The following is a 27,600-nucleotide window of genomic DNA, read 5'->3' on the forward strand; positions in this document are numbered from 1 at the left end:
AATTTTTAGTTTCAGGAATGTTTGTTTTGGGTAGAATGAAATAGTAGTGTTTTACATCTATCAACATGTATTTTTGTTTACTGAGTTCATGACTTTATTCCTGTGTGAGCTTATCATCTGTCTTGAGAGAGAGGGGTGGAGGAGGAGGGAATTGTTACAGCAGCAAAGAAAAAAGCAAGAAAAATTTAGTTTTTTTTTTTTTAACTTTAAAGACAAAATAATAGTTTTGAAAGTCATAACTCACTGTGGATAAAAGGATTCTATAAGTTCCTTTATCTTCCACCTGTAATACAGCAAGACTTGGGTTTTTGTTGTAATTGAGACCCCCATGATGTCTCCATCTTTGCACAGCTCGGTTGTTCATCTCCTTCCCTTACAAGAGAGATCCTGGTATGCTTTCATGACCAAGATAGTTCAATTTGAATTTCTGATACTTGTTACCAAGAGCTAAGTCATTCCAATTTCGAGGTTTTTGGTGTTGTTTTTTTTTAAAACCTGAACTCTGTGGATCTTCTTTCCACACATGATAGCTATTTATCATTAATATATTTTGACAGAAATACAGATGGTCAAAAGGATATTATAAATTGAGTAATGCTTATCAATGAACTCTTATCACATCAACATGTGATACAGTATTGTAAAACATCTGTACTTTATATCCAAAACATTTTTCATTCAGTGTGTAAATGATGCTTGGAGACCCTACAGATCTGCAAATTCCTTGAAATACTTCTTAGCACCACCCTCCTGTTCCCAAACCCAAAGTTGTTTAGCTCATAGGTTGGTCGAGCCAATGTTTTAGACTATCTTTTCCCCAAAGTCATTCCCACCTGAGTTTAAATGAGCTCTTTCTTGCCTTTCCACAGTGCCAAATTGTGTTTATTCCAATGTCTAGGTATTTCTTGACTCCATCTCCTTTTTTACACCTGCCACTACTCCAGTTCAGGCCCTGCTTACCCATCATGTGTAGCTGCAGCAGCCTTCTATCTGGTCTCTTTTCTTCCTTCCTATCCCTTCTCCACTCCAGTCTCCATAGGGAGGCCAGCATGATCCTTCTGGTTTGCCCTTTCCTCCCCTGAAATGCTGGTACTCCCGTGTGCCATCTTGAGATATGGGATGCCTTTATCTCAGTCCTACTTGGCTGCTTGTGTTCTATAATCACATCAAACACACGAGCTTTTGTTGGGGCCAGTTCTTTTGGTGGGAAGTTTTTTTCTCTCCTCCACATGGCGAACTCGTGCTCAGCTCAAATGTCACTTATAAAACTGTTACTTAACCCCACATTCCTGCTGGCATCCTGTAGCACTTTGTCCAGGCTTTGGTTATGGATTTCTCACACTATGGGCACTTTGGGGACAGGGACTTTCAGTTGTGTTTGTGTCCCCAAGCACCTTGAACAGTGCTGTGCATGCTGTCACTTCAGTCATGCATGGTACATGGTAAATGCTCAGTCAGTGTTTACTGGACACACCAACGTGGACTGGTGTGCTTGTGAGTATGGGCCTTTCTTTGAGACTAGCAGGGCTATGGTATTCTATGCAGTGTGGGGATCTGGAAATGGAGTGTTCGAGGGAAAATGTGTTCAAAGAAAAACACAAGGAAAAATGTGTTCAAGTCATTTTCCAATTCTGTTTTTCCTATTTCAATCTCTTCTGAAATTTTTTTCTCTAAAATAAGACTTTATTGCATTTTTTTCTGAATGCAGAAGCAACAGAGAGCATAGTATTTACACATAGTACGTAACATCTTTATGCCTTATTATTCTCATCTGGAAAGTGGGAATTATTCTAATAGTACGTACCTCATAAGATGGTCATGAAGATGAAATTAGTAAGTGCACATTAAGTGTTTAGCACAGTGTCTGGCACAGTAATTATTCAGGAAGTATATACAGCTATAATTATGTTCAATGCAGAAAAGGTACAGGTCTGTGAGACCTGGATACAGTAGAGCTGGAGACTAGGGCCCAGGATCTCCCGTGTTACATTAAAGGAAAACACAAATCGGACTCGAGACGCCTCAGAGAATCATTTTGATCTTTTAAGACAGCCTTTCAGTGGGTTCATCTGAACCACTGAACTCTGGACTGGAGTGACAACATTTTCCTCTCTGCCAAGGATGCTGTGTAGCTAACACCATTCTAGATGCACAGGAATGTTGGTTCACTGTGTACAATGCATGATTCAGGAACTGAGGCTTAATCTCCCCACCCCTGCCTTAAGAAAAGGCTGTTATCTTCTCAAGGACTGGGTGCTGGGACTCGGTGTGTCAGTCACACCCTCTCGAGAAACCTGTTTCCTTGTATCTTCTCACTTAGGGCAGTTGTCAGAACTCTCTCCCTCCTGCCTCCCTTGCCCACATAACCTGTCCCTGGAACGCCATTCATTTGTTCCTTCTCCATGTTGTGTTCGTCACATGCCCACTGGTGTTGACAGGTATCCCTTCACTTTTCTTGAAAGAATAACATGTCTCTCCCCATCCCTGGGTAGCCCCTTTCACTTCTGCTATTGCAGTGAAGAATAGCTCCAACGTCAGTAACTGAACCACACCATAGTAAACATGATTGACAGCTTTTTTTTTTCACATGCAGACTTCTTAAAGTCAGCTAGATACCTTGCTCTTTTCAAATACCTCTCCTTAACAAAAATTATAGAATCATCTAGCCACTTAATCTAGCTGTGTCATGATCTGTGCCACCAAGGCTCCTGCTGGACTGTGTATGGCAGAGCTAGTCTGCTCTTCCTGGCGCCCATTCCCCTTTCCTGCAGTTCTGCAGTGCTGACAAGACCCACGCTGCCTCCCAGAAAGGCAGCAGGCACTGATTTTTGGGAGGAGGAGGGATAGGTCATGATGTCTCCTCCATTAGTAGGGAAGAATAATACTGGTAAGCAATTACTACTGTTTACCACAATGCATATAATGGAATATCATATAGCCATTAATTTTTGAAGAATATTTATTGACATGGGAAAATGCTTACAGTATATTAAAGAAGAAAGCAGGATACAAATCTGTAAATACAGCATGATCCCAATCTAGTAGTAAAATAAATTATATACGCATAGAAAAAACACAGGACGGATATACGCTGAAACATTAACAGAGACTATCTCAGGTGGTGGGTTGTGGGGTGAATGATTAACTTTAGTATTTTCTGTATTCTCCAGACTTTCCACAATGAAACATGTATTATTTTTAAAATCCGAGGGGGAAGGGAAGTCAACATAAGAAACATCTAGTACTGGGAGGCAGTAAGACTGATGGTCGTGAGGGGAGGTTGCATACTTATACCACCTCTGCCCACATCTTTGTTTATTAAGGAGGGACAGTAAGGTCGATCCTGTCCACCTCTCAGAACCAGTGGGTGTGTGAAAGGGGCTTGAAAGGGCCTCAGGTATTTGCGGACTATTACTCTAAAGCAGCAGCTCAAGTGCCTTATGTTCGAACTTGCTTCCCCATACCCTGTTTTAAAGACTGGGAGGGATGTAGACACAGGGGCCTGCAGAGTGCAGTTGGCCAGTGTATTCTCACCATCCCCATTGAAGGTCACTGAGCCAGGACATGTCGAGGATCAGGGCAGGGCGGCGGTGTTGGGGAGCCTGCAGCCCTAATCTCTGACCTAAAGGATTCCACACCCTTATCTGAAATTCAGTACTAACTGAGCATGTTTCCTGCTCATACTTCAATTTCATTTTGGTCACCTCCCTCCTTAATAAGTTCTTTAAGCCAGTTATGCTGAAATATTTATTGTTTAAAACAGCCCAAGAATTACCAGTCTCCCAGCATTCCAAAGTCATAAGGAGGTACAAGGTGGACACCCGTGGGCAATGTGAAGGGGAAGGTGAGGTGCTGGGGGGTCAGGCCAGCCTGAGTTGGAGTCTTACTTGCTGTGTGATGTTGGGTAACTTACTGTACTTTCCAGAGATGATCTCTAACATGAGATGTGATGAGGATACACAAGATAAAGATACATAAAAAGCCCAGCACAGAGCAAGCAATTGACAAATGTTGGTTCTCTTTCCATGTGCAAGATGAAGTCACTTTCATCTTCTCCTTCTGCAAATTCTCTCTCCAAAACAAAGCCTAGTGCCCAGCACAGAAAAATTCAAAATGAAACAGAACTCACTGAAAACAGAAGAGCACAGTAAATTAAACAAGACTGTTCAAACACTAACTCTGCATAAAGCTGGCAAGATGGTATTTCATTAAACATGTCTTCATTTAGGTAAGCGACACTCATGCCAAAGCTATATGATTGCAGAAATTATAAAAATATCTTAAAAATGCATTTGTAGAATGAAGTAACAAAAATACTTAAAATTCTTTTTTCTAAACTTTTTTCACTTAATCTAATATTATGAATTACCAAGTTTCATTTTATTTACTGTTAAAACATGGGTCGCTCATAACTTCTATTCCAGTTATTTTGGATGTTCTTTATAGTCTTTTTATAGAGTATTCTGGATTTAACTTTTTTAAAAAAGAAACACAAGGTCATCATTATGAGAATAGTTCACAGGCCATACTATTGTATGGATACTTTCTGGGTCAACTAGAATGTCCTTTGGGAAACAGATGGTTCCAGACTTATGATGCCTCAAGTAGTTCTCATTCTCCCCACATTCCTATCCAGTTTTCAGTTGGATTTTTGCTGCTTTCAGTAGGTCTGCCTTCCATCCAACAGCCTCCTCCTTTGCCATATGTGTATATATATTTTTTTGGTGGACTTGAAAGTCAGATAACTAAACATGTTAAAATATATGCAAATTTTAGTAAAGAGGCAAAAAGTGAGATAGATTCTTGAGGCTCTCACGCAGAAATAAATTGTAAGAAACTCTGACATCTCTTTTGGCAGCTCAAAGGCCTTTTAAAACTGAATTCCTGATTTATACTTTTGCCAGAGAAGTGACTTCTGGATAAATGACATTTCACTAATACTCTGTGTACTTTATCCTTAGAAAAGCTATTTATTACAACTGAGATAATAGATGTAAAAGCACTTTAAAAAAGCATAAACTGTGAAATAGTATTATTTACCCCAATAAACAATAAATAGTATTGTTTATAAAGAAACACACACAGATGGCTAAATTGAATCAACCCCAATGTTTTATTTAATTTAAAGTTTTAAAAGGCAGTGGTTAAGCACATTATGTGTATATATATATATGTATATACATACATACATATATATATATATAAGAGGAAACCAACCCCTTTTCAACTTTAGCCGTTGATTAACTAGGCCCACTGTCTATCGCATGATTCATTTTCTACTTTTTCATATGACCAATCTGTTTTACCAAAGTAAAAACAGCCTTAATCAGTTTAACAGTAACTATTTGTGTTTCTTTTTTAAATAAATAAAGTTACCATTAAACTGATCACATATGGTAGAAAGGTAGAACACACACAAGCACACACAGTCCCCGATTTAAAACATGTGGTGTATGAATGACCTATATGTACAAATGGGTGCCGCTGTCTCCTCCACCCTCAGCAGAGGCCACAGAAGAACTCCCAGTACCCAGGGGTCCCCATTCCCTCTTCCGGGTTGGAGGGTATGTTTTCCTGGCACCCCTATGTTAGACCTCAGAATGCATGCTCCCCATGCAGCAATACAGAGGGGGGTTCAGTTCTATGGTACTAGTGTTCAGGTTATTAGGGAATAAATAGGCATTGGTAGCTGCCTCAGAACTAAACCATCTTTTGTAACTTTATAGGGAGAAATGTATTCTGAAGTTCTAGATAACTGACATACAAACTTTTTTCAATGTAATCAGTTTGCAAGTCTGGGGCTGTGTGTGTGTGTGTGTATGTGTGTGCATGTGCGTGTGTGTGAGTCTCTATAGATTTATACAAAATTGAAATGAAGTGAAGAGTGGGGCTAGGCCTATGGAGCAGCTGCTTGGCTTCCATTCACTCAGTCCTGATCTAAAGGGTCACTTGCCTTAGCCCCTTTTAGCAGCTCATTCTGCTTCCCATGTGCCTCCGTCTCTGGAGAGATTCAGAAAGGGCAGCTCACACAAGTGAGAGGAAGGACACAGCTAAATCTTCTGTTAAGAATCTTGGCAAACAGAACTGCCAGATTCAACCAGGGCTGCTTTATAGAGTGAAGTCCTTCAGTTCCATCTTGACGGAATGGAATTTTTTTTCCCTCTTCCTAGTCCCTGCAACTCCATCTAACTGCAGCTCTGTATGAATGCCTCAATATCGCAAAAACACAGGATCACTTCTTAAATACGCTGGATTCTCAATGAGTAAACCAGTTAATGTGTTTCTAGCCAAAGCAAGGGCATAAATGTTTTAGAGAAAAGATTCCCCTGGAGCTACAGAGAAAAGATGCTGATAAAAGCAATATTGAGAGTTGAGCAGGTGATGCTTTCAGTCTGTGTCAGAGCTGGTCTCCTCGATGACAGAGTACTGGTTGAGTGCTTCCTCCAAAGGCGTTATTGTCCCATCAGGTTTTAGTCCCATTGGTTTAAGCAACTCCTCTCTGGAAAAAGAGATAAAAGAGAGAGAAAAAAGTATTCACCAGCATCACACACATACCCTCCCCCCGCCCAAATCCACATCCTTTAAAAAAAAAAGAAAAGTCTTTAAAAACCAAAGTATTTTTCCTCAAGCTCTCTCTGTGTGTTTGTAACAGGAAAGATGAAAGGGGTATGGAAAGAAAAAGAGGGAGATAAAAGACTTCATTCACACAGGCCAAACCTACTAAGCCAATTAAAAGTATGAAAAGTCAAGGTCTAAATGGGCTCAGGACAAGGAGCAGGTCTCTTCTGTTTTTAATAATTAACTTTTTTTTTTCCTTTTGTGGATTTGTTTTAGTGAAGTTGAAGCTGCCAAAATTTCACCTGTCCCAGTGGACCAGCCATGTAATTAAATGGCTGATTTGATATGTATGGATTTCATTTAATGGAATAAATCTGCCATTTGATTTTTCCCTGTCCAGTCTCTAGTGATATATAAGTACTTACTGATTTCAAATCAGTTGGCCTTTCCCAACTTTCTCCCTCCCTTTTCTTTCCTTCTTTTTCTCCTTCTTTTTTAAAAAAACACCATTGCTTTTGTTTGTGGCAGTTTAATTATGGGATTGACAGCCATTTTAATCTCTTCAAAGCTCCCCAACTGCCTCTCCTCAGCTAATCCAATTATATCTACTCCACAAGTTAGGGCCTCCTCTAAAGATGATTAATTATTGATTAAGCCAATCAAAAAGCGTTAGGAAAGATTTATTTAATCTTTTCATGGTTTCTTATTTATTATATGGAGATTATGGTGAATGTACCTGTTGAGCTGCTAACTCTAGTCCTCCTCCCACCCCAAAAAGTCAGCAGTGTACTTTAAAAGGAGTCTTGAAGAGTACATGAGCTGCTTAAAACTTATTTCTCACAGAAACGGGCATTGCCCCCTAAAAACATGTCTACAACAAGAACCCACTTGGCAGCAAGTGTAATGTTGGTGGGAGCTAGAGTGAAGGAAGATAATAAGGCCTCCTCTCCCTCTGCTTCCTTGTGGTTGTCCCTCAGGCCAGCACACAGAAGGGCTCCCTCCTGGGAAGGGCCACCACACAACCGTGTGCTAGTGTTACAAGTGCAGAGAGACTCCTGGGGGAGGGAAGAACAGCTCAGTGGTCGCTGGATAAGCCAACAGGAGCCTATCAAGCAGCTCTTACCAGAAGACTACTGCTGAGAGTCTGAAGACTCTATTAATATGGATGGTTGCTGGTTAAATTGAGGTTGCTAAATATTTATAAAGTAGGAAATGTGTTTTGTGATCCCAGAAATGGGGTCAGAATCATAGAACTTAAAGCGGCCTTAGAGATCATTTAGTCCAACTCCCTTGTTTAATAAAGGAGACTGAGTGACTTACCCAAGGTCACATGTCTAGTGGCAAAGCTGGACCTGGGACAGTCCCTGAATCCCAGTCCAGGGCTCTTTGCACATCTGCTCTAACTGCTCTAACTGCACGGAAGGAACATACTCTGAGTTCAGCTGTTCAACAGCTATGTGCTGAGAACTGTGTCATATACTGGGGAGAGAAGGAAGGCCAGGCACAGCTGCTGCCCTCGAGCAGTGAGGGAAACATACACATGGAAAATAACTTAGGACATAATGGGGTAAATGCTGTAACAGGATCAGGAACAAAGGAAATCACAGCTCCTGAGACGAAGCATCGATCTAATTGCCTGGGGAAGGTGGGAGCAGCACCTCTGGGGAGGTGTCCTATGCCAGGCAAATATGGCACAGGACTTTTCAGGCAAGGGAGATTATATGGAGGGCTCTGTATGGTCCCACCTACTTGTGACTGTGTAGACCTTTCTGGATTGTGTCAATTTCTTTCTCTGCTCTCAAGCTGGGAAAGGGCCCAGTGTTTGGGGAGGGGAGAGGTTCACTGAAGGAGCAGCAGGAAGTAAGTCTGCAAGGGCAGTTTGGGGTTTGGCAGTCAAGTGTCTTGAATGTCAAAGTAAGCAGCTTGGGTCCTAGCCTGTAAGGAATGCCCGGCCAGGGTTGGTTTATAGGGAAGAATCTCTGGCAGCAGCGCAAAGACACATTGGAATCGGGGAAACTGGCAGAGAGGCAGGTCACGAGGATGTCACTGTAACAGTGCGTGTGAGAGGAGACAGAAAGCTGGGCTGTGGCTGTGGTTGTGGGAAGAAAAGGCTCACTTCCAAGGTAGAGCTGTCATCCACTGGGAGGGCCGAGTTGGTAAAGGGGAGTGAGGAAGAGTGTCTCTATGGCTCCCAGCTCAGATGACCATGTGGATGGTGACCATTCATTCGAGCAAGAGCACAGCAGATGGAGCAGATTTTAGGGGACGGGAAAGACACTAACATCTTTCAGAACAGTGAAGAACTCTGCATGACAACCAGGTAGAAATGTTTAGTGGAATTAGAGAACAATCTGCTTCCACTGAAACTTCTCTCTAGCACCAGTTCATACTACACATCTGTACTTTAGTAACAATTCCTAGTTCTGGTTGTCCTGAAGGACTTTGTGATACTGGACACTGTTTACTAATAATCAATACAAAAGGAGAAGGGCACCACCTTCTGGGGTGAAACATTAAGGGATCAGAAAGTTCAAAGCTTTGAAGGGGTTGGTGACTGCAGAACAGTAAGGTGGGGTGGGGTGAAGGGTATGGGTGGGTTGAATGGGATCAGTGGATGAGACTGCATGAATTCTACCAAGATAGTGATGAACTGCTGGGGGGGGCACGCCATCACTCCTAATATTTCCGCATTTCTCTGGTAACAGAATGATACTGGGGCTAGCTACCAGCTTGCACAAAGTAGCCAGTACTTTCTCATCCAAACCCAGGAGGAATATTTTCAAATCAAGTCCATAGGTTGCACCCCTACTCCCTAATCCAATTTTATAATAGAAATAATTAAAAACATTACAGAATTATAGCCAAATTATGAAAATTCATCTATAGAATAAAGGGGCTCATATTTTAATTCTCACCTGTGAACTATTCTTCTCAAGGCTTTATTTTTTGGATTTTCTGTATCACCCCTCTACTAACATAGACGCTCTTCTAAGGATATGAATTATTTTCTTTTTCACATGCCTATAGGATGCTATAGGATGTCTTGTCTTACTGACACTCCTGTAGGAGAGGTGTCAGTGATAACTGGCCAAATAATTATGCATTCGTGCAGATAAATTAAGGCGGCAATGTGACACACTGGAAAGAACAAAAAGGTCTAGAGTCAGGAAGTCTCTCTGAAGTCCTGGCTCTTCCACTTACCAGTTGTGTGATCTTGGGCAAGTCTCTGAGTCTCTGTATTCCCATCTGTGAAATGGGGATAATACTAGCTCTACCTACCTACTTCCTAGTGATGACTTAAGGGCTTATAGTACTAGCAGTGGTAGTAGTAACAGCAACAATAATAGTATAAATGAAAGAGCTCTATGTACTGTAAAGGAGTCCTAAATATTAGTTGTTGTTATTGTGGTACAGTGAAAGGCATATAAAGGTTTTGGAATCAGACCTAGGTTCTATAGCAGTAAGATCTTGAATTCTCTGAACTTCAGTTTCCTTATTGGTAGAATTGGGATAGGAATACCCATTTCACTGAATCGTCATGAGGGTGAAAGGTCATTATACATATGAAATACATAGTGCAATGGCTAGGATGTAGTTGGAACCCATGAGATGCACTTCCTGTCTTTTATGTGCTTATGGAAGGAAGGTTTCCACAAGATTGTTAGGGCAGTCTTTGGGAATAAGTGGGGGAAGAATATGCAGAAGCAAAAAAAAGACATGGTCCCTGTCCTCAAGAAGCTTTTAGTCAGTTCAGAAGGTAAAACATACACACATTAAACAATATTAAAGGAATTACAGAACAGCAGATCAACAAGCTTGAGATGATTAACAGGCAGAGCCCTGCTTTCCCTAGCTTGACAGTTCAGTACACCCTTACTGTATTTGAAATTTATTTAAAGGCAATTTCTCATCCTGTTTGGGAATGGAAGGAGAGAGGATCACTTACAGATATATGACTCTTTTCTCTTATGGACCCCGAGGCTTACTTTTCAAACCCTCATCCTAACGATTCTGCTCTTCCTCTCTGTAACAGCCCACAAATACCAAAATGAATTCTTTGATATAGAAACTTACTCCTAAAAGGTCTGAAAAATGACCTGGTTATACTAAACTGCTTCATTTAGTAAGATCTGTTGTATCTAGATCAGCAAGATGTGGACAGAGAATGGGAAGCATTAATGAATACCACAGAACTGTTATTCCACCAGTCATACGGGCTATGTACACGTGGGAGGGACACGGAGGAGAGGGGGATGCTGATCACAGGCTCCTGGCAGGAGATGGATTCAGGGCCAGACTGTAATGGCAGTGATGGACATAGATTCATGGGGAGAAAGGCATCCCGAAGCAGAAGGTTAGTCAAGCAAAGGCACAGAAGCGAGAGTTAGTTGTGTGCAGGGACTGGCAAGCAGGCTGGCTTGGCTGAGATAAAGGAAAAAGAAAGCTTAAGACAGATATGGGGTACAAAAGAGGATTTGGATGGAGACTTTGCAATCCTGGGCTGACAAGTCTGGGTTACAGTACAGAGATATTTTGTCTTCTATTTCAAGGGTCCCATATTTTAAGACTATTTATTAAAAATAATTCTTATTACAAAGGTTGAAAGCTATAAAACAATACTGCTTTGACATTTAAAAAGAAAATATTCTACATTGTATTCATTTTCATATCCCTATGTGTCTAGCACAGTGCCTTGCAGATGGTAGATCCTCAATAAGTGTTTATGAACTCAATTTAGCTGCAGTTGGTATTATCTTGTATTTTCACAGAAAGGAATGGTATAGTGTTTTATGTGACTCCTAATAAACAAACCCTGACCAAGAGAAAAGGTTCACTTTCATCACCAAGATTTACAATTAGGAAAAGTACTAGCATTCTACAGGGAATTCTGCATGATGCTTTCCAGAGATTTCTCATTCTCTACAGGACTTGAGCAACTTGAGGACAGAGTCCATGTCTTCTCTGGCTGTGATCTGCAGGATCTAGGATGGGCACATGATAGGTGCTCAGTAAAGTTCTACTGAAAGAATATAATACATGGGTCATAGCATCAATGGACAATGGTAGAGAACCATTTGCCATGAGTCATCCTCTTGCTATTTTAACTATAATTACTTCCCTGATGAGTCAATGTCATCAGACATTCTGACCGTCCAGAAATCAAGGCCCTCTTTGTGCCATACAACCTGGAATTTCCAACCACTGATTCATGTAGACTCGGCTGCTTACATCTGGGGCACCAGTGGGTCTAGACTCAGATTGTCCACTAATGTGCTGGGTGTCCTTGGGCAAGTCATTTCCTTCTCTGGGCTTGAGTCTCCCCATCTATAAAATGAAGGGGTTGGACAAGATGATCCCTAAGATTCTATTCTAATTCCAAGAGACTAAATATTAGGTTACTAAATAATTATGATCTACTTAAAAAGCTGCTAGGTTTTTAAGACACTAAAACTGCTAGGCTTTTGTTTCTAATCAAGATCTTCTAAACCTAAAAGTCAAGCACAGCAGCCTACCTAATTGTCACTGACATACACCAAGACCACAAGTCCTTTCTGCAAAGCTACCAGCAAATGATTAGAATGATTCCAAAAGTAAAATCAAAGCAATGGCAAATGTTACAAGGATGGATCTAAATTTAATCATGGCCCTCAATAAACAGGCCATTTCATGAAGAGTTACTGGTCCTAAATTATGAAGGTCCCATCTAAAAAGGATGGCTAGGTGTTAGATATATGTAGATCATGGTTAAACGAAGATACTATATACTGAAATGTGCATCAGGGTTAAGATATTCACATAGCAATAACTCCTTCATACTTACCTTCAATGCTATACACAGGCCTTAACACAAGTTAAGACTGCCCTCGTTATCATCAAAAAGTACAGTGATGTCTACTGGATAAAGAGCCCATTCTAGGCACTGTGACAGTATCATGGCGGGCTTCTCATCTGATCAGGCATCTGGCCAGGGAAGAGATAAGCCTCCAAGAATGTTCAACTGGAACGAAACATCATTTAGAAATTTGATCTTACTAAACGATAAGGAACCATAATCTATAAGGGCTTGGCCAGGCACGAGGACACAGATAAAGCACGTCCAAGAAAGGAAACCTTATTTTGCCCCAGCCTAACCCTTAGGACTGCTAACGGAAACCAAAAAGTACTTTTTTAAAGGTTTAGGGGTGGGAGATTATGGAATTTATACCATATTGAAAGTTTTATAGTCTGTCTTTTTTTTCCCCAGATATAGTTCCACATTTTCCTGAGCCACCATTTCCCTGTAAGTATGCTCCTCTGGGATGCCTGGGCTTATACAACCTCTCAGGACTTAGCGAAAGCTCCACTTTTTAGACTTCTGGTTCCTACGTAACTTTCCCCCAGAAATGACAGTGCAATATTGGGGCTCAGATACTAACATACCCAATAGCACATTATAGAATAGGCCAGATGTGTATGTGTATGAAACACCTTACTTGACCTGGAAACAAGAGAATACTCTTGCCCAAAGCACATGTTTTTGTGCAATACAAACAAAGCATTCAATTCAAGTGTACTTGTTGAAAAACAGGACATAATTAAGCAGTTGGTAAAATGCATTCTTGTTTCCCACTTGCAGATCTCCCAAGAGTCCCTTCGAATTTACCTATACGAGTTTCAGCTTCCCGCTTGCCACTTAGCTTGATAACGACTCAAAAATCATTCCCTTGTTTTCAAGGGCTCTTCTTTCTTGTCTGCTCTGTGTACTACAGGGCAGTATTGACACATGGAATTAATGACAGGGTCTGTAATGAAACAACAGTCATGCAAACACCAGTCCGCTCTTTTGATAAAACAGCATGTTAGAGACCTATTCACCTCCCTCTAATTGAGTACTGCATAATAGTTCCAATCCTTTTATGTAACATATTTTGTTCTATGATTAGAAAAGAAGAAAAAGGGGGAACCTATGAAGCATTGCTTCCTTCAATCACCCCCTGATTAATTCTGATTTTAATGAGGGTGGCTGTTATTTAGGCAGGTTCTGTTACATACTTGTTTTGTTGACTTCTGTACAATGTATAACAAAACCCAGGATGGGATAATTGGGAACCATTTCTTTGGCACAGGGATTCCTGTTCTTAATGTAAGGTTGGCTTGGAAAAAAAGAACCCTGACATTTAAAATTAGCCATTTCGTATTTAATTCCTTTCACATTTGGAAGATAGGATGAAAATTAGTATATAAATAAAATATTTTAATTAACAGAGCTTTTCCAAAAATGCCTGCTGTAACGGAGCCCGTGAGAGCCCCGAGAAGGAAGCTCTGTAATCTTTGCTATAATTCTGAGAGTGCATCTTATTTCAATACTTCAGCATCAACGGAATAGTCCATAATCTATTGAAGTACAATGGATTTCCTCAAAACTTGTGATATTCTGAAGTGTTTTAAATGCTTTGTCCTCAAGAAATTAATACACCTTTTGGCACTAGTTAAATGTTCAGTTATATACCATCAGAGCATGTCCTTTGCTGATCCTTCATCTTTCAGTATAATCATCATCAGCCATAATCTGATGGCTTCCTAGTGCTGAAGTTATACTCATCTTTTACTAAGCCACTAACCAATAGGTAGGAGAGGTGTGGTGGCTTTTCTGTACCAAATCCGAGGTCTTCAAGCTCCATTTCTCAAAAACATTTCTGAGACCCTTCCCTCAGCCTCACCATCATGCTTTGGGATTGGGTACAGTTGGGAAGTTAAAATATACAACATAAAAATATCATTCCCAAGAGAAATGGATATGGCACATTGTCCACACCATGCATGTCCTTTCACTTCGGGAGTTGAATAAACAGGCAACAGCCTTGTAAATAGGGAAGCCTTTCTAAAGTTAATTTTCTTCATATGATCACACTGAATATAAGAATCTGTCAGAATATTCTCTTTTCAAAATAATTAAAATATTTTATAGTAACATAGAATCATAGCAGTGTTACTGGTTTCCTTCATATGAAGCTGTTTTTGTTTTTGATATAAGCTGCTTAGGACCTGACTTGATATTTGAGAAAAGCTCAATTATGGAATGAAAAAGCAGGAATGGCCTCCAAATCTTAATTTTCTTCTCAGGTAAATAGGCTTACTATCTGTCTTTGTCCTTTGAATCTATTTAAAATTTAGAGCATCTTACTAAAGATAATCAGACTGACAAATTTGAGAGCTGTATGTTGGTAATTTTTTAAAATAACAGTTAAGATTTGGAGTCTGAAGTCTAAGAACCAAATCCTGACTATATCACTAACAAGATGGCTGATCTTGGTTTAGATACTTAATCACTGTTCCCGTTTACGCCTCAATAAAATATCTCTTACCCTATCTAATTCACAAGGCTGTTTTCAAACTTAAAAGCAATATATAAAATATTAGTCTTTTATTATTCTCATTTCTGTTAGAAGATCACATGCAAAGCTTCTAAAAATGTGTTATCCACCTCACATTAAAGAGTATGGTTAAGAAAATATAGAGAAAGAGGTTAGGGATAATGTTAGAAAAATAAAACTTGAGTTTTACCCTTAAGTGAAGGTGATCTTTATTTCTTGGTAATTTCTCTACAGACCTTTCTATCCTGTTGTCCAAAATTAGCAAAATAAATATTAATAAGAGGTCAGCATGCCAACTGACAGTGTTGAATAAAGCAGTAGAAATGGAAGTTCTAACATGCTCTTCTCCATTAGAAAGGAGGGTGACTAAGAGCAAGTAGTCAATGGAGATTATTCTTATTTGATGTTTCTCTAATAAACAAAAGTCATTTTGGCTAGTGCTTAAATCAAGAGCTCAAAGTAGGCATTCCTACTACAGAGTTAAGGGACAATGACTACTAATAAGCAATACAAAGATTGCATGACATCCTACTTAGAGGTGTCCAGCCAGTGGAAAGGCCCTCTTTAACCTAAAGATGAACAATACCGTATTTCTCCCTTACCACTGTAAGGGTGTATTAGTTTAACTGGATCCAAGTTCCTTTAATTAAGCTTCTAAGCAAACTTGCAGTGTATTTTTATTGAGATAGAACAGTGCTATCTAACAGAAACATAATGTAAGCCATACATATGTAATCTTAAATGTTCTAGTAGCCACATCAAAAAAGTAAGAAAAGTAAGATTAGTTTTAAAATGATTTGCTTAACCCAATATATCAAAAATATTATTTCAACATAAATTCATAATAAACAATTGAGGTATTTTATATTCTCTTTTTGTACTGAGTCTTTGAATGTCTGAGTATTTTAACACTTAGAAGACATCCCAATTCAGACTAGCCATAGTCATATATGACTAGTGGTTACCATATTGGACAGTGCAGATCTAAAGGATGTTCTGATGTTAGCAACTGAGATCATTACACTTTCGTACCCACAATAGATCTTACAATGCTATAATAACTGGATCGTATTTCTGAAATGTACCTACAAAGCATTTCCTTGGTTAACTCATCAAGGTGGGAGTAATCACAGTTGTTATCTTTATAAGCAGAGTCAAGAAATTTAGTTATAAAGAAAAAATTATATAGTTATTACTTTCAGTCATAAATTATCTGTCCCAGCTTTAATAAGCTTAAAAATAATATTTGGAGACTAAAGGGGAACTATTTCTATATTTGGTACTTGCATTTATTAAGAAAGCCATGTCCCACCAATACTACATAATGGCTGGCAAAAATATATTGGACAAGGACTAGATAAGAAAGGGAAGAAATGGAAAACAATTATTTATATAGATGTAAATTTTAGAAGATTTTGATATAATTTATAAGCAAAAAGGCAATGTACCTTGTTAAACAGTGATGGGGTAAGTATGCAGTAGATTAGTCAGTCCTGTTCCAATTAAGATACTAAGGGGGATTAGAAAAGTCAAAACAAAGCTTGAAACTTGAAATATTACTTCCCTTGGTTAGTTTAGGCTTAAGCCAGTCAATCTTCTCTCCCATCTTCTGGAGGAGGCTGTGCTGTTATATGCAAATTGTGTGCTGTAGCTAAGGTGAATGCAATTGTATTAGCCACACTGGACTTGCTTAACTACATACAATCCGAATTCTAATCTCCCGCGTAAGTTGCAGGGACTTATATTTTTTCCAGTTCAAAAAAGGAAAGAAGAGGTGGAGAGGCAGGCCAATTTCATCCTCTTTCCCACCTCTGTTCTCACATTAAAAATGTCAAATGAAGCTTTCTATAATCTCCATGCCTCAGGCTTTAATGCTTATGTCTGATAAATATTACAATTATCATTCTATATTAAAGAAATTAGGTATCCCATTATTTCAATTAGCCACTCATGGACCAAAGTACCTTACAGAATTCCTTTCCAGACCTGCATTTTATGACATCTGGCCAAGAAATTGAACTGACAAAAGTATACTTTAAAGTCTTTAAACCATGTAGGCTATTCTATTGAGCAAAAAAATTAACCTTTGATTTGGGGATCAGCTTTGACATTTCATCAAACACACTGGGAAAATCACAGGGTACAAGGCACTGTACTAGCTAGACATGATGGGATTTATAGGGTTCAGATTATTCTCAAACTCTTAAGACCTCCAGGTCCACTGCCAATCCCCTTACCTACATCTGTCACAAACAGAATCCTTATACTAAAAAAAGAAAAATCGCATGGAATACCACTGTCAGTTGGTATTCAATGGGAAGAAAATGTTTCAGCACTGATCTCTCCAGTGTCCTTAAAAATCTAGCTTAGATAAAGTTGCTAAGGTGGTGAGCAACTTGAGGCAGTGGCTATGTCCAGCCTGGAGGCAAAATGGAAATGTAATTTAAATTTTCGCATTGGTGGTTTTTACAGTTTTGGTGGTAAATAACATCTGTACCCTACACCAGGCTCAGTAATAGTACTTGGCATGACCAACCTTAGTCATCACTTTGGTAAGTGCTTTGGCACGGGCCACTGTTGCTAACCACCATCCTGGTGCAGGTCCTTCACATCTGCTCTCCTATGGATGGAAAAAAGGGAGTGTCTAGTGTCCATTCATTGGCCACATCACCTCCAATCCTATCCTTTACTCACACACCTTTCAACTCAGGCCCAGGAGAAAATGATTTCATTTTTGGAAAGGAAAGCTAACCAGACAAAGCTATAGTACACTCTTAGCACAGTAAGACTTGGTGGGATGCAGAACATCCTTAGAGTGACAGCTGAAGGAACTAACCAATAGCACATTGCTGAAGAGGATGATTTAGGAAATATTCTGGCGAACACTGACTCTAACAGACAGACACAGTAGCACAGTGGACAGAGCAAAGGTCTTGAATTCTGAAAAATGAAGTTCTTAGCCTCACTTTAGCTAGAAAGACAGTGTACGTTTTGTAAACTGTGAAAGGAAATGTGCACTTTTTGTAAACAGTTTTGTAAACTGTGAAAGCAAATGGATTTTCATCAGTCATTAAGCTTGGAAATGTGTGGGGCAATTCTTTGGGCCTTGCTTCCCCTAATGATAAATCTGATAACTTAATCAGATAGTGATAAATTAGCTCTGGTTATGAGCTCTTTAGAAGAAAGATGCAGTATGTGAATAACAAAGATTTATCTTATTAACAAGAGTAAGTTTCCCTCCACCTGGAATGAATGGTCATTTCTCCATCTGTTAATCTAACACCTCTTAAACTTCAAGGATCAGCACAATTGTTACCTTCCCTGTGAAACAGTCCCTGATGCACTGCAACAGAATGAACTGCTCCTTTTCCTTGGCGCTCACAGTTCAATACAGACCTTATTTTGACATTACTTCCTCTACCCTGTGTTCTAGAGTAGCTTATAGCCATATCCCACACTAAAAGGTGAGTTTTCCAAAGGCAGAGACGACCACATTCACCTCTGAATCTCCCTCATCTTCCTAGCACAGTGCCTTGCACAGAGTACCTGCTTAATAAATATTCCCCGAATTTACTGATTTTAGTCTCCCTTGGCTTTATGGCATCTTTTTTACCTCAAAAAAAAAAACAAAAACAAAAACAAAAAAAACAAACCAAAAACAACAGTGAAAAAAGAGAAGGAACTAAGACAAACACGTAAGACGACGCATAAAGAATGGGTTCATTCTTTGCATTCCAGCTTTGGAATGCCCACTGCTCATCTCCATACGGTTTTGTCATTGACTGTTATTAGTGAGAGCAAATGTTAGAAAGCACATAAAGGCAGACAATGTAAAAAAAAAAACAAACCCACCACGCATCATGGAAAAGTGATTTAGGACTATTCTCAAAATTGCCTTAACTTCAACTTGAATGGTGAAATTCATACCATCAAAGCCAACACAAGATATATTTTGCTATACAAAAATCAGTATCACCTTCAGATTGAGCTGAGAGTCGGCTGGATGTTTACTCATCCAGGGCAAATTGGCAAGCTGGATAGTATCTGTGTTATCTTTTAAGAACTCATATTACTGAAATGCAATTTAAGAAAAACGAAATTTATTCAACCTAACTAGTTCACTGTCTTCACGCTAGTATGCTCCATTCTGGTCCTTGTTAATATTTCCCCTCCATCTACCAGGCAGACTCTGTTGGTTCTCATCCTAGCGGCTGTACTTACACTGCTGTGTTTCACTTGCCACATCAGATCCTTGTGAAGTACAAATCTTATTTTTATTTGCTCATTCAGAACTTGTTCCTCTGCCTCCTATGTTTGCTCTAACAATATATCTTCTCTTTTACTGTAAATTCATTCAGGGTAGAAACATGTATATTCTATACAAAGTATGAAGAATGTCATATGCAAAGAGATAACAATGTCTTTTGAATATTATGAGCATGGTTAGCTGTAAATTCTAAGCTTGGGAAAATGATGGAAATTTAAAAGGAATAGCTGGAAGTCAACTAAATTCTATCGCATTATCAGCATGATTTGAAAACTCAGACTCTGTAGAGGGTCTAAATATCCTAACTTGTCACACTCCTCATGTCAGCTCTTCCTGTTTTTGAATACTTCTGCTCTAAGCTTCCTGCTCTGCTCTTAGCCTCTGACTATTTCTTTATTATACCTTTCCCTTTTATGGTTCACTTTCTGGCTTTACCATTCCAGTTGCTACTTCTCTTGACTGAGGGATACTAGCCTTTGCAGAGTTGTTGTGAAAAAGGAGATGACCAGAAGAAATTCACCTTCTGGTGGCAGCTGCCACCAACACACAGAAGCACTCACTCAAGATGGCTTAAAGGAGACAGTGACTCAATATATGACTAGAAAATTGAGCAATTCAGGCAAGTGTGAAAGGAATACTTTCTAATAACTCCTCCAAGATGACTAGTTACTTATTAGTATATATTTAGTTTAATTATTTTCAAAACTGGCTATTTTTGGAGGGGAAGGAGGTGTGAAGCAAGAAGGGAAGGTGAAATTGTTTTTAGAATCCCTAATTAATACAAGTGCCTGCTTTCAGAAAATGCTTCATTTGAGCTATTCCTTTTCACCTTTTCCTAGACAGTTTAGAATTCTTGGTTTCAGCAGCAATCCAAAAAGAAAGAATTGCAAACTTGCACATCAAAAATGAATAAAAATAAAAAGCATCATGATTTGGAACAAAAACCAAAACAGACTAAAACGAAAAAATACAAGAAGCAGCAAAATCATCAAACCTAATTCGCAGCATCTTTTTGAAGACAGGGAGGTTAGTTGGTTAAATATCACAGTGACCTGGCAGCTACTCTCCTAGCTTTGAGAGTTGAAATGTTTAGGAACGCACATCCATAAGCGGCACATGTAGAAGAACCACAGTGGCCAAGAGAGGTCTGAGCTAGTGCTGCCTGGGCCAGCCTGTTCCAATCAACATGGATTTCCAGAGTTGCTGTTCTATGGTAACTCTCAGTGAGAGAGACAAAGAAATAGAACATTTTTAGAAACCAAGCAAAAAATGGAGGGGAATACAATACCTGGAAAGTTTATCAAGCATGTTGACAAGTTTCATGGCTTCATATTCTTTTTGTTCTTCTGTCATTTCATCTATGGGGTTTGGCATTGGTTCCTCTAAATGACCAGTGATAAGATTAATGCTACAAAAAGAAAAAAAAGTTATGCTGTATGTTTTCAAATTATGCTCTTTCTATACTTTTCTGGTCCAAGTTTTAAGTTATAATAAGAAAGAGTATAATAGCCAAAAAATTGGCAGTAGCAATTTTATGGTGTAGAACTGCTATAGGAATTTTTTTAAAAAACTGACTTTTCCTACTAATTTGCTTTGGGAAGTGGTTGATAGCTAACTTGCCAGCTTTTTTTTTTTTTTTTTGAAGGTATAGCTACTTTCTAAAAATTGGAAATTAGATTGGTGCCGTTAGGATAAATATCCTTGGATGCACAGCTTAATTATATAGGGGACAAATGATTTCAGAGAAGAAGAAACCTATTTTGTGATACAGCATAAAACAAGTATGTCAAAAAAATTGGAAAAATGATGACAGGCTGGAATCTGAAAATGAAAGCATGCCAATTTATAATCTCAGGAAATTAGTCCATTAGTGAGACCACAGAAGGCAATGAGTGTTTAAATAATAAAAGATAAAGCAGAACAATTTTAATCAGATTTGATCTGACCTAGATGAAAAAAAAAAAAAGGGAATGAAATCTAGCCTACCAAAAGACAGGTATGCCATCTGGCTTTCTGGAAATAGATTTAATAAAGTACTTAAAATGAATGTGTTCCATAAACTTTGTATGAAGTTCTAATACCAAACCAAACTATCATCTTAATTAAAAGTCATACTATTTTTTTTTTTGAAGAGGAGGAGGTGAAATAAAAGATAATTCTTTAAATGGCTGCCAAATATCTATAGTTTAAACGTCTTTCTGGATAAGCAGACAAGAGGTTATAATATTCTGTACCAGCCAAGTACAGACAGTAATGTTTTTAATGATCAAATATCCCTGCAAACAGCAAAGTGCCAATAAATTACTTTCTAGGGTTTATAAAAACAAATGCTTTCAGGGGCCAGGCCTTAAGGATAGGCAGATGAGTGAACTGGCTAAGTATAAGTAACATGGAGTATTGTGGACTAGGGTAAAATGGAGAACAGTTCTAGTATAAACAGGGAAAAAAAATCATGTGGGCCAAAACCAAGACATTGTGATTGATTATGTCCTCACGTGGCCAGCTTGCTGGCCTGGCTTTAGACTTTTTACTTGGGCAAGTTGACTTCCTTAACTAAGCAGGGCTTTTCCTCACATAGAGCAGGTACTATAATGTTAGAAAAAATATTTCTTTTTCTACATTTTTCAGAGGCTGCCTGATAGATTTCTTGCAGAAGGACTCAGTGCTCACCATCCTCAAAAACTGGATCTCAAACATCTATTTTACCATTCTTGTATAAAGACCTTTGTCACGGGTCATGGTTAAAAAACTTTTTTCCTTCAAAGCAGTGGAAACCCTCACCCTTTTACACAAATGAAATCTACACAGAAAGCTGATATATGAAATAGATGAAAGTGGAACTGCTCAGGCAGAAGAGGGGCCAGGGATGGCCAAGGAGAGTAGGGGCCTAGAATCCCTTCTATTTGCTTCCCTTCTATCCTCACTCACTTGCTTCCTCTGAAGGCAGCCCCTAAGACACTTTCAGGAACTCTGGGGAAACAGTGTGAAAACCCACGGGCTTGTCAGTGATTCTTAGCTTTGGCTGTAAACTGCAATCACCTGAGAAACTTTAAAGATGCGACCTGGGCCTCACCTGAAACCAACTAAATGTATTTTTTCCCCAGGTGATTGTGATACACATTGAGGTTACGAACCGCTGGGACAGAGCCTACCTGAGACGCTCACTGTGTGCTACGAGTCCCTCTCCTTTTTTTCAGGTGCTCATGCATGCTCAGTTGCTAAGTCGTGTCTGACTCTGCGACCCATGGACTGTAGCCTGCCAGGCTCCTCTGTCCGTGGGATTTACTAGGCAAGAATACTGGAATGGGTTGCTATTTTCTACTTCAGGGGATCTGCCCCCTCCAGGGATCAAACCCAAGTCTCCTCGTTTCCTGCATTGGCAGGTGAATTCTTTACCACTGTGCCACCTGGGAAGCATCAGGTGCTCATAAAAGAAAAAGGCCTCGAATTGGTGGCCATTAACAAAAGTGTTGAACGGGGTCATCTGCTGCTGCTGCTGCTAAGTCGCTTCAGTCATGTCCGACTCTGCGTGACCTCACAGACGGCAGCTCACCAGGCTCTCCCGTCCCTGGGATTCTCCAGGCAAGAACACTGGAATGGGTTGCCATTTCCTTCTCCAATGCATGAAAGTGAAAAGTGAAAGTGAAGTCGCTCAGTCGTGTCTGACCCTCAGCGACCCCATGGACTGTAGCCTACCAGGCTTCTCCGTCCATGGGATTTTCCAGGCAAGAGTACTGGAGTGGGGTGCCACTGCCTTCTCCGACGGGGTCATCATATTTCCCCAAAGTCAGGAACAAAGAGGAACCAAATAAGGCTTTTGAGAAGGTAATTTTTAAGAAGTCTCCAGATGCCACACTGAAAATGTAATTCCACCACTCATCTCTTATTTGCTTAGGCATAAAACAACAGGACATATTTTCACTGGTTTCTCTTCTGCTGCCTGTTAAATTAGAAAAACAACTATTCTTAAAAATAAGTAAGTAAAGGTATTTATTATAAGGCACATGCCACTTTCCAAACAGGCCAAAGAAATATGGCCTTAGAAGAAGGTATAAGGCAAGACAGGTGTATTAACTACTTTAGGTCATGCTCATCTGTCTCTTAAGAGAAGTCTTCTCTCTTCAAGCTCAATGGAAGGGTGACAAAAAAAAATTAGATCCACACAATGTTTTAGAATATAATGAAATTAGCACAGGCCATCTTGTGCCTTAGGGAAAATAATCTGTCAGGAGGATACCACAGCACATGAAGTCAGGACATGATTCCTGGATCAGGGCACATTGATTCTTTTCTTGGTTCTTTTAAGGACTTAGTGGAAATGATGACTCTTTTCTACAAGCTGACCTCAAGTCTGCTGCTGCTAAAATGATTTAACAACTTGCTGTGAAATTAGCTACTAGAGTCATACAATGCTCACTGAGCATAAAATTTACTCTTACAGAGTAAGAACTTACCATCCTTTACCCATGTAGTAAAACATTCCAACCCCCCCAAAACACTCTGGGAATTGAACTTTCAATTTTTTCCTTAAAAAAACATTCCCCGCCCCAAACCCCAAGCTGATACTCAGAAGAATATAACCACCACCATGGCACGCAGAAGTTGCTGAACTCTGCCACTCAGTTATGGTAAAAAAAAAATCAAAAACGCCAATATGCAGGGGGCAGGAGGCAGCCTTAGACACTGTCTCCCCTCCTGCTCCCCACTTCAAACCAATCTCATGCAGTTTCCCCACCCAGAGAAAGAGAAAACAAGTAATAGTCACCACCACAGCAACAGAGTGAGGTTTCATAAAAGAGTATTTTTGCTGAACAAATACTGCTACCTTTATAACCTTAAGAGTATAGTCTGAGATGTAACTTTCCAGGTTTCAGAATCTTAACACTGAAATTCTAGGACTGGTTTTTTGTCCAAGACTCGGTCCTAAGATACTTTAAGTACACTAACTGCGGTAGATACTTTATTGGGTAATTTTATATTTATCCTAGTTTTTCCCACCTTGTCTTTGCTCCCGGCCCCCATATTTTCATCACTCCAATCCTAACTCTTCTGTGTGATATTTCATCAAGAATTTTGTATTATATATAATGCCATTATATGACTGCAGCTATAGGTCTGGAGACAAAAGGATTAAGACTTTTACTCTTCAAATTGTTGCTGCATTTGGCCAACATCAATTGCATTATACTACTTCACTTAAAACAAAAAAAGGAGCTATTAAATGTTCCCTGAGCTATAAGAAAGTTAACATCTATCTCTAAAAAACATGGGTCAAATTTTACTCCAAGCATCCTTGTTAACAAGCTGTAAAGTCAAGTCCCTGCAGAAGCTCAGGCAGATAAGATGAACAAAGAAGGTACATTATCAAATCGAAGGAGCTTATGCCTGGTATGACAGGGGCCACAGTCACTCAACTCAGTCAGGTACCATGTGGCACTGTAGGCCTAATGTTATCAGAACTTCCACCTTTTCAAAAGAAGTTACGAATCTAAATTTTCATCTGAAAGATTTGAATTCTAAATTAGTTTAAGCCCTATGTAAAACAGATATTAAAAACATAAAACCAAATAACCAATGCAACATCAGGCAAGTGAAACAAAACCTACTTGTGGGCCAAATCTAGTCTATAGACTAACGATATGTAACCTCTAAGAAAGGGATCAGGGCTTTTAGGAGAAGGCGTTTTTGAGTCCAGACTAAGGAAGAAGAGAGCAGTGGGGTGGGAAAGGAGACATTATGTGCTCATGAAATTAGAAATATCTTGCCAGGAAAAACTCTCCATAACATCTGCCACCCATAAAACAATAAATAGAGTGGAAATTTACCATACCCTGTTTTCTTGAATTCCATCCCCTGGCCCCATTTCCCAGCTAGAAGAGGGCAGGGACCTCATCTGTCTTGGTTATCCTCATAAGAAGGGGCTGACCAACTTAAATTTATAAACATCTTAAAAAAACTAATGTATTCAACAAAAATTTACTGAATGCCTACTGCACATGAGGCACTATTTTGGGGACATCTCAATGAATAAAAAAAATTCTCTCATGGAGTTTATCTTCTACTGGGAAAAACAGACTAGATGAATAAGTAAATTGTATGGTATGTTAGAAGGTGATAAGTGCTATGAAGAAACAAGAGCAAGCAAGTGTGAGGTGGAGTGGTGAAGGTAGGGGTGTGGCAATTTTTAATGTGGGGACAGAACAGACTTTACCAGGAAGACAATAACTGGGTTAAGACGTGCAGAAGCCAAGGGAATGGCCTTACAAGCTCTCTGGAGAACAGGCATTCCAGGCAGAAGGAACAGTCAGTGCCGAGGCCTCGGGAGTGTGTCTGGAGCGTGACAAGCAGTGAATCACCGGGTGACAGCACAGTGAGAAAGGCTACATGTACATCACCACAAGGACTTTGATTTTTAGCCTTTGGAGAGTTTTGAGCAGTGGTAATGTCCGACTTACATTTTTATAAAGATCACGTTGGCTGCTGTGTTGAGAACTAAAAGAATGACAAAAAAAAAGTAAAGAAGTAAAGTAAAAAGTAAAGTAAAAAAAGTAAAGAATGAGTAAAGAATGACAAAGATAGAAGCAACAAGACCAGTGAGGAAGCTATTTAAAATGATCTCAGAGGGAGATAAAACTTGAGCTTGGACTAGAATAGCGGCAGTGATGGTAGTGAGGGGTGACTATTTCTGAATGTACTATGAAGGGAGAGCCAGAATCACCTGAGAGATTTATGTGAATCAGAATGAACTGAATGAAACTTTTAACTTTCAGGGATATCAGGATTTATAAAAAATATATTTTCTCTTATTTTCTATTTTGGTTGTATCAAAGAAAGATAAGAGATGCTCTAAGAACAGGGAGATTACATGAAAGGCAAACTCATCTCTCCTTTTGATTGGCCCTGAAGAATATGGTAGCAGTTAAAACACAAGCTTTGACTTCACACGTTAGGATGGCTAAGATATTAAAAGAAAAACCTGAAAAATAGTAAGTATTGGACAGGATATGGAGAAACTGGAACCCTTGTGCACTGCTGGTGGGAATGTAAAATGGTATGGCAGTTCCTCAAAAAATTAAACATAGCATTACCATATGATCTAGCAATTCCCCTTTGGGTATATACCCAAACTTATACACTCACGTTCATCATTCACAGCATTATTCACAACAGCCAAAAGGTGGAAATAACCCAAGCATCCACTGATGGATGAATCGATAAACAAAATGTGGTAAATACATACAACGGAATGTCACTCAGCCTTTAAAAGGAAGGAAATTTTGACACATGCTATAATATGGATGCGTTTTAGAGACATTTTAAGTGAACTTAGTCACAAAAGGAGAAATATTGAATATTATTTCACTTACATGAGGTTCCTAGGCAAATTCACAGAGAAAGTGTAACAATAGTTACAAGGGGTTGTAGGGACAGGGGATAGATAAAAGTTTCAGTTGGGAAAGATGAAAAGTTCTGGAGATAGATGGTAGTAATGGCTACACATTAATGTACATGGTGCCACAGATCTGTATGCTTAAAATGGTAAATTTTATGTATATTTTACCCTCAAAATAAGGCAAAGTGAAAAGTACAATAAAGCCTGCTTTGCCTACCTCAAAAACAAACAAAAATCTCAAAAAAGACCAGCTCTGGAGTTAGGTCACCTGACTGCTCATGAACTGTGTGCCCTAGACAAGTTCTGGAAACCACTGAGCTTTATTTTCCTCATCTGTAAAATGCGGATAACCTTTAGCCAAAGTTTGCTGTGAAGATTAAATGAGATAATATTATGAAAGTTCTTAGTACAACACATTAGATACTCAGTAAATGTCATTTATTCGCTCAGTTATGTCCAACTCTGCGACTCCATGGACTGTAGCCTGCCAGGCTCCTCTGTCTGTGGGATTTCCCAGGCAAGAATACTGGAGTGGGTTGCTATTTCCTTCTCCAGGGGATCTTCCCAACCCAGGGATCGAACTTGCATGTCCTGCACTAGCAGGCAGATTCTTTACCACTGAGCCACCAGGGAAGTCCCATTTAATAAACACCAGCTACTAGCATAAGTGAGCTACTTGTCAAGAAGTAAGCAAGCCAAAAGTCCTTGAATCCAGTGAGTTAGTTTATTAAGTTAAATCATCACCATGGAGCTGCACATGCAATCTTCATTAACTAAAGAAGCCACACAACAACTAGGTTTTTTGTGGCCTTTGCTATGGTTAAATGTAGTTTTAAGATGTTTTAAAGAGATACCAGTTAATAATGGTGACTGAGGTGAAAATTTGAGAATTACTGTTTAAGACTGATCTCACATTTAAGAAGTAGGATAAATTATGGAACAATGTCTTAATCACAGATTTTGCATTCTATTAACAATGCAAAGAAATAGGGTAATGTGGTATAATTCATTTATTAATTATTAAGTAT

The 27,600-nt window shown here is 39.2% G+C and overlaps 1 protein-coding gene across 7 annotated transcripts in view; it reads right to left on the reverse strand.

The window, feature by feature from the left end:
- Positions 1 to 2,730: 2,730 nt before the first annotated feature.
- RIC8B (RIC8 guanine nucleotide exchange factor B) overlaps positions 2,731 to 27,600 on the reverse strand; it is a 106,940-nt gene continuing 82,070 nt past the window's right edge. For 2 of the 7 annotated variants that reach the window (XM_055574881.1, XM_055574884.1), the window contains exons 9-10: positions 20,468 to 20,587; positions 2,732 to 6,499 (exon numbers count right to left, since the gene is read on the reverse strand). In XM_055574881.1, coding sequence (XP_055430856.1) covers positions 6,388 to 6,499; positions 20,468 to 20,587 — 232 coding nt within the window. In that variant the 3' untranslated portion in view covers positions 2,732 to 6,387. Of the gene's footprint in view, positions 6,500 to 10,281; positions 11,884 to 12,379; positions 12,557 to 13,201; positions 13,341 to 17,448; positions 17,533 to 20,467; positions 20,588 to 27,600 lie in introns of those variants that run through there. The other 5 variants (XR_008712603.1, XR_008712604.1, XR_008712609.1 and 2 more) reach the window with 5 other exon arrangements.

Source organism: Bubalus kerabau, chromosome 1 (genome assembly GCF_029407905.1).
Source record: "Bubalus kerabau isolate K-KA32 ecotype Philippines breed swamp buffalo chromosome 1, PCC_UOA_SB_1v2, whole genome shotgun sequence".
Lineage (NCBI taxonomy): Eukaryota > Metazoa > Chordata > Mammalia > Artiodactyla > Bovidae > Bubalus > Bubalus kerabau.